Genomic DNA, 6,218 nt, shown 5'->3' on the forward strand with positions numbered 1-6,218 from the left:
AGATTTCAGAAATATACTCCAAACTTCATTTAATCTTTAAACCGTTTATTAAACATAATAGTAAAATCTGAAATAAGTCGTTACACAATGCAAACTCGAAACCAGTCAATTCCTGGCCGTGTTCTCCTTGCCGCGCTCCCGTTTCTGCAGCTGCAGCTCCCTTTCGGCCATTCCCGCCTTGACCCAATAGTGGGTCATCACATCCACCAAGGTGATGCGGCCCTTGCTTTCCTTGCGAAGCAGCTGCAAAGATAAAATCCCTATTTAATAAGTGGATCTCCAAGGAAACATCTCCCACCTTACCCCGCCAATCAGTTCCTTGCAGCCCTTGGACAAATGCGATGGGTAGGAGATCTCCATGCGCCGGATCTTGCTGTAGGTGCTCTCCGTGCTGTTTGACTCGAATGGCGGACATCCGACGACGAACTCGTAGCACAGAATGCCCAGGCACCACTGGTCCACCGAGTCGTCGTAGGAGTTACCGTCCACCATCTCCGGCGGCAGATAGTCCAGGGTGCCGCACAGAGTTCTTCGCTTGTTGTTCGGCGTGTGCGCCGACCAACCAAAGTCGGCCAGCTTGAGGTCGTCCGTGCTGGTCAGCAGGATGTTCTCCGGCTTCAGATCCCGATGGATCACGTTGTTCAGGTGACAGTAGTTGAGGGCATTCGCCACCTGGTAGGTGTACTTCGCAGACCGAGGTTCATCGAAACGATGATTGGGTGCGCCACGCAAGTGCTTGAACAGCTCGCCTTCGGATGCAATTTCCAGGGCCAAATAGATGCGGCTCTCGTCATGGAACCAGGTGAGCAGGCGCAAGATGTGCGGGTGCTTCAGCCGCGACTGGATCTCGATCTCGCGCAGAACCTGACGCTGTACGCAGCCCTTGCGCAGCTCCTCCTTGAACATCACCTTCATGGCCACCAGGTAGTGCGAGTGGCGCTCCCGCGCCAAATAGACACGTCCGAATTTGCCGCGTCCCAAGTGGGCGCCCATCTCGAAGTCCCGAGGACTCCAATCGTATCTGGAGGGAGCAGATTAAGTATGGAACGGATACTTTAGCTTATTGTTTGTACGTACGGCTGTCCGTATGCGTCGTGGGACATCATCTTGAGGCACATATTCTTGATCGGCTCCTGGTGCTCCTCGGGCACCTTGGCCAACAGGTGCGGCAGGTGGTTGCGGTTGGCGTGCTTCGCGCGGGAAAGCGTCATGGCGCTGGCTTGTTAATTATTATATTACGATTTTCAAGTAAATTAATTATTTTAAGTTGTATTTTCTATGAGCGTCCCTCTTGTTTGCGCGTTTTTTTCGAATGCTGAAATTAGTGTGACCGCATGCTAGAATCGAGTTATTCTGTGAAGCAGTTAAGTCACTGTATTTTTAAATTCGGTAAGCATATAATAAAATATTTTAATGTTTCTTCAAACAAAAAATAAAACTTTTAGTGTTTTTCTTATATTGTGTATAATTATTAAAATAAAAACTTCCAGTTAGAGACATGTTTGAGCGATGTGCATATAAAACTGTTTAATTCTAATAAGCCATAGTTACCAGTGCTCAAATCAGAGTAGATGTGGCAAAAACTTATATTATTAGTAGTCAATTATACCTTTTATATCGCAATAAAAATATTTCGCATAATATAAGTCTCGAATACCCCTAACTAGCAATCGAGAATACGCTGCAAAAAATCCCTTGGATTTCCCGACTATTCGCAATCTGGCCACACTCGCCATTAGTCATTTTTTACACAATAAACGTAAATTAAGCGAATTTGCAAGCGCTATTCGGAAGTTTTTAGCCAGATCGAAGAGATATAATCAGCCCAAAAGAGATTTGGAGAAACGCGAAAAGGTCTACGCAGGAGGAGTAACACCAAAGCGTGCTTTGTCAGTCGCCGTGACGCACCAAAAATCGATTGGACAGGAAAAACAATAGGGAAACCAGACAAAGATCAACTGATTTGCATTTATTGACCCCGGGGCAGCGCAAATTATTGGCTGATAGCTGAGCGAGCGGTTTGGTCATAAAGATGGGAATCTTTGGGCAGTCGTCGCCATTCGACGCCGACGTGGGTGAGTTCCATCTACCGATAAGCTGTTGGGTTGGCCAATTGGACAAGCCACGGTTCCAATTGGACTGAGCCAGAGACCAATGCGTTGCATAGTTTTTTTTATTCTTATCTGCGGTCTAAACACCCGCACACCACCCCATTTTCCCCTGTTTTCCCTAAGAACCCGATGCCCAATTGAGCAGACAACAAAGAAAGTCATGTGAGATGCTGTGCGCAGCTCTGCGTCGTTCGTTGAACTTCTTATTGGAGTTGTTAGATGGCAGTCGCTGACCTTCAGTGACGTAGGCCCTCACACCCCCTCGGCAAACACAGCCAACCCCCTCCCCATCCCTTAATGCAATTTAGTTAGTTTCCGATTGTATTGATTTTCTTTAGCAGCAATCAGTTTTCAAAGAGCCTTATCTTTGTTTGGCTGTGACTCAGAATATAAATTTCTATTTGACTGATAAGCTAATGCGGTTCATGTCTTTCTTGTTTTATAGAAAAGGCCACCAGCGAGACTAATACCAACGACAACTGGTCTCTGATTCTGGATGTGTGCGACAAGGTAACGACCAATCCCCGCCTGGCCAAGGATTGCCTGAAGGCGGTGATGCGACGCATGGGCCACACCGATCCTCATGTGGTGATGCAGGCGATTACGCTGCTGGACGCCCTGTCCAATAACTGCGGAAAACCGCTCCATTTGGAGGTGGCTTCACGGGACTTTGAGACCGAGTTCCGCCGCCTGTTGGCCAAAGCACAGCCAAAGGTTTCACTGGTGAGTACAAACAGTCTAAACTCACTTATTTCCTTTATAAAGCCAATTGTGATTCACAGAAAATGCGCCAAGTGCTGAAGAACTGGGCTGAAAACGACTACAAGAACGATCGAGAGCTCGACTTGATACCCGCACTCTATGCCAAGCTGCGCCAAGAGGGATATGATTTCAAGAATCTTGGTGATAAGACCAGCAAGACTGTTGCCGAGAAGGCCGCCGCTCTGCCCAAAGATCCGAATGTGGTTAGCAGCCAGCAGGAGGAGGACGACATCGCCAAGGCCATCGAATTGTCGCTGAAGGAGAACAAGGGCAGTCCAAAGACTGGGAGTGGAGCAAGTACCGGCACCGCCAGTGCCTATCCCTCATTGTATCCATCCTTCGCTGGAACCGGTTCGAGCGCACCGAGCGCCGAGGCCAGTTCCGCACCAGCGCCAGAGCCGAGAAAGGTTCGAGCTCTGTACGATTTCGAAGCTGCCGAGGAAAACGAATTGACCTTCTTTGCCGGCGAGATCATTCATGTACTGGATGATAGCGATCCGAACTGGTGGAAGGGATACAATCAGCGTGGCGAAGGTCTCTTTCCCTCGAACTTTGTCACTGCCGATCTGTCCGTAGATCCCGAGCGGCTGGACATCAATCAGCAGCATAAGTCGGCTGCCGCCGCCGGGCAACGAGAGTTGGATTCCGCTGCGGCACTGCAGCAAAAGACTGAAGCGGCAGCAGCGGCCGCCGCAGCTCAGCCCGTGGAGATCGACGAGTCAAAGATCGACCGGCTGCTGCATCTGCTGCACGAGGCGAATCCCGAAGATCCCTCGCAGGACAGCGACGAAATGCTGCAGCTGGAACAGGAGGTGCATCAGATGGGTCCGCTGATCGACGCCGAGCTGGAACGCGTCGACCGCAAGCATGCTCAACTGACACAGCTGTCCAGCGACCTCGTGGACGCCATTAATCTGTACCATACCTTGATGCGGGATGACCGTGCTGCGGCTGGACATTTTGCCGCCGCTGCTGGCGGCTTTATGCCTGGACTTGCTGGTTTTCCGGGTGCCGCTTTGTACGGTGCTCCAGGCTATCCTGCAGCGGGTGGATTCCCACCGGCCCAAAACTATCCGGGCATGCACTCGATGCCATATGGCCCCGTACCAAATCCTCCCACTTCTGCTCCATCGCAGGCCCCTGGAGCTCCTGGTGGCTATCTGGGTCAACCGCAGGGACAGGTGCCACTGCCCTATCAGAACGGACATGCCGCACAGATGAACTGTTAGTACAAAGGATGAAAATAATTATTAAATTTAAGTTTAATAACCTTTTCAATTGTCTTTCTAGCGCTGCCAGCCCATTTGACTCAACCAACTGGAACTGCACCCATGCCCCAGCCCATCTACACTCAGACCACTCCCGTGACCACCCAACAGCAGCAACAGCAGCCACTTCCACAGCACCCTCAGCAGCCGCCGCAGCAGCAAGCCCAGCAGCCCCCACAGCATCCCCAGAACAGCTACCACATCGACCCCCAGTCGCAGTACGCCCAAGTTCCGCCCGCAGTCACACAAATCCAGCAGCCGCAGCAGCCACCGGCTCCGCACGCTTACATGTCGCCGCAGCATCAGCAGGCACCGCCGCCACAGGGATACCAGCCAGGACCAAATCTGTATGCACCGAACGGATCGCCGGCCGTCGTCAACCCGCAGAGCTACATGTCCCCACAGCAGCAGCAGCAACAGCAACAGCAGCACCCACCACCACACGATCAGTTCAGTCAGCTGCACCAGCAGATGGCCATGTCCATGGCTGGCGGACCGCCAGTTGGGGCGCCCGGCTATCACATGCAGAACGATGCTGTCAAGAACAACATTCCTATCTACCAGCAGCAGCGGTAAGACCGCTGCACTAAAACAGAGACCTTCACTTGGTTCGCTTCAAATTGCCCAAAACAACTTTAAACTTTGTCTGCATTCTGACAAAAGGATGTCATCGAGTATGTTAGTTTCGGATAACTTGCCGAGGAACGGAAGTTGTCAAATCTCTGCTATGTACATTTTGAGAAGAGCAATTGTCAGTGAACCAAAAATGTCGACTATCCTTAAAAATAACGAGAGAAGCCAAATTAATTTCAAGTATACCCTTATGATTTCTCGTTTTTTATGTTTATATTTTGGCCAACGAAATGATATATTTTTCTGGAAGTAAGGCAATACCAGTCGAAAAAGATATATATACCATATAATTAATCTGTATTCAACGCCACGTATAACTTTGTATTTAGTGAAGGGGATTATATTATGTATTATGTTTATTGTACGGATTATGATAAATCTAACGAAACGAATCACATTCATTAAAATCATAAAAATATACTAAGTAAACAATGTCTTTGAAAATTGCAAGTCAAATGCTGTGGCTTTTTTTCAGCACTAGCAATCTGTTTTGATTCATTTCCAAAATATTTTTGAAATCGATTGAAGTTTTTAGAACTTTTTTGAGTGAATGTATTTGTGCTCCAGATGTTAACTAGTCAAAAACGCTGCTTACTGATTACTTATTTATTTCTCACTTAAATCTTTTGTTTATTTTTATTATATTTATTTAAATTCTTCTTAAATTCTTAACGATGCAATAAAACATGAAAGCAAAATTCTTTATTTAGGCTTTAGAATGAGTAATTTGCATTGCATTATAAATTGAAACAATTCAGCACGAGTTTTGGATTTGCACCTCTTTTAAACTTAACAAGCTTAGCTTCATCCCCTTTTCCGATGAGATTCCAATATATTCAGACAATCTTTGCCACATGCCACTGTCTCGCAATCCGCCAAACATGCAACAATTCAGCAAATTTCCATCCGGCATTCGGTGGCACAAATATCCTGTGAAATAAACTGTCAAAACGGGGCAGACAGACAGACAGTCTCTGAGCCTGGTAAATAGAAAATGCCAATGCCAATGAATGCGGAGTGTCACCTGGAGTGTACGGAACGAGCCAGGAGACGGGCGAGAGCAGGCTATGCAAATATTTGCTGATTGTTGATTTCTATGGGCGGGCAGGTGGGCGGTGGGTGGTGTTGTTTAGCTGCAAAAATGTCAACAAATGCATGGGTATTTTTTAAATTAATTGATTTTGCTAGCCTTGCACGCTTACAACGAATGGGCTGGTCTGGGCTGTGGGTAAGGGGAAATTGGGCTGGGGTCGTGGGAATCCTGCCCAGCCGAACACCTGAACCTTGTTCGTCATGTGCCCTTGGGCCGTGCAATTGTGTGCTGTTGTGTTGCCTTTGTGGAGCAGTTTCCGTTCGGTTCGTCGTCAACTTTGATGGCATTTTGCTCAGTTTCGTTCTCGATTTGATTATTCCGCCGGGTGATTTGCATTTTGTGCCGCTGCAT

At 48.2% G+C, this 6,218-nt stretch overlaps 2 protein-coding genes and 1 pseudogene across 2 annotated transcripts; 1 reads left to right on the top strand and 2 right to left on the bottom strand.

Annotated features, from left to right (window-relative positions):
- Window positions 1-24: 24 nt before the first annotated feature.
- On the bottom strand, window positions 25-1,320 carry LOC6612077 (aurora kinase B). Its single transcript, XM_002036558.2, has 3 exons — window positions 1,078-1,320; window positions 304-1,021; window positions 25-243 (listed from the first exon to the last, which is right to left on the bottom strand). The coding sequence occupies exons 1-3, from the start codon at window positions 1,209-1,211 to the stop codon at window positions 106-108; spliced, it is 990 nt and encodes a 329-aa protein (XP_002036594.1). The 5' UTR covers window positions 1,212-1,320; the 3' UTR covers window positions 25-105.
- Window positions 1,321-1,723: 403 nt separating this feature from the next.
- On the top strand, window positions 1,724-5,203 carry LOC6612078 (signal transducing adapter molecule 1). Its single transcript, XM_002036559.2, has 4 exons — window positions 1,724-2,075; window positions 2,557-2,834; window positions 2,894-4,097; window positions 4,164-5,203. Exons 1-4 carry the CDS (start codon window positions 2,033-2,035, stop codon window positions 4,715-4,717), a joined length of 2,079 nt encoding a protein of 692 aa, XP_002036595.1. The 5' UTR covers window positions 1,724-2,032; the 3' UTR covers window positions 4,718-5,203.
- Window positions 5,204-5,759: 556 nt separating this feature from the next.
- On the bottom strand, window positions 5,760-6,218 carry LOC116801121 (annotated as a pseudogene).

The sequence above is a fragment of the Drosophila sechellia genome, chromosome 2L, assembly GCF_004382195.2.
Source record: "Drosophila sechellia strain sech25 chromosome 2L, ASM438219v1, whole genome shotgun sequence".
Taxonomy (NCBI): domain Eukaryota; kingdom Metazoa; phylum Arthropoda; class Insecta; order Diptera; family Drosophilidae; genus Drosophila; species Drosophila sechellia.

Bases quoted from the DNA above. Each gene is read 5' to 3' on its own strand.
- LOC6612077 (XM_002036558.2), bottom strand. From the start codon at position 1,211: ATGACGCTTTCCCGCGCGAAGCACGCCAACCGCAACCACCTGCCGCAC. The intron at 1,022-1,077 runs GTACGTACAAAC...TGCTCCCTCCAG, and splicing joins CACGACGCATACGGACAGCC to ATACGATTGGAGTCCTCGGG. The intron at 244-303 runs GTAAGGTGGGAG...TTATCTTTGCAG, and splicing joins GCAAGGAACTGATTGGCGGG to CTGCTTCGCAAGGAAAGCAA.
- LOC6612078 (XM_002036559.2), top strand. From the start codon at position 2,033: ATGGGAATCTTTGGGCAGTCGTCGCCATTCGACGCCGACGTGG. The intron at 2,835-2,893 runs GTGAGTACAAAC...TGTGATTCACAG, and splicing joins CACAGCCAAAGGTTTCACTG to AAAATGCGCCAAGTGCTGAA. The intron at 4,098-4,163 runs GTTAGTACAAAG...TTGTCTTTCTAG, and splicing joins ACATGCCGCACAGATGAACT to CGCTGCCAGCCCATTTGACT.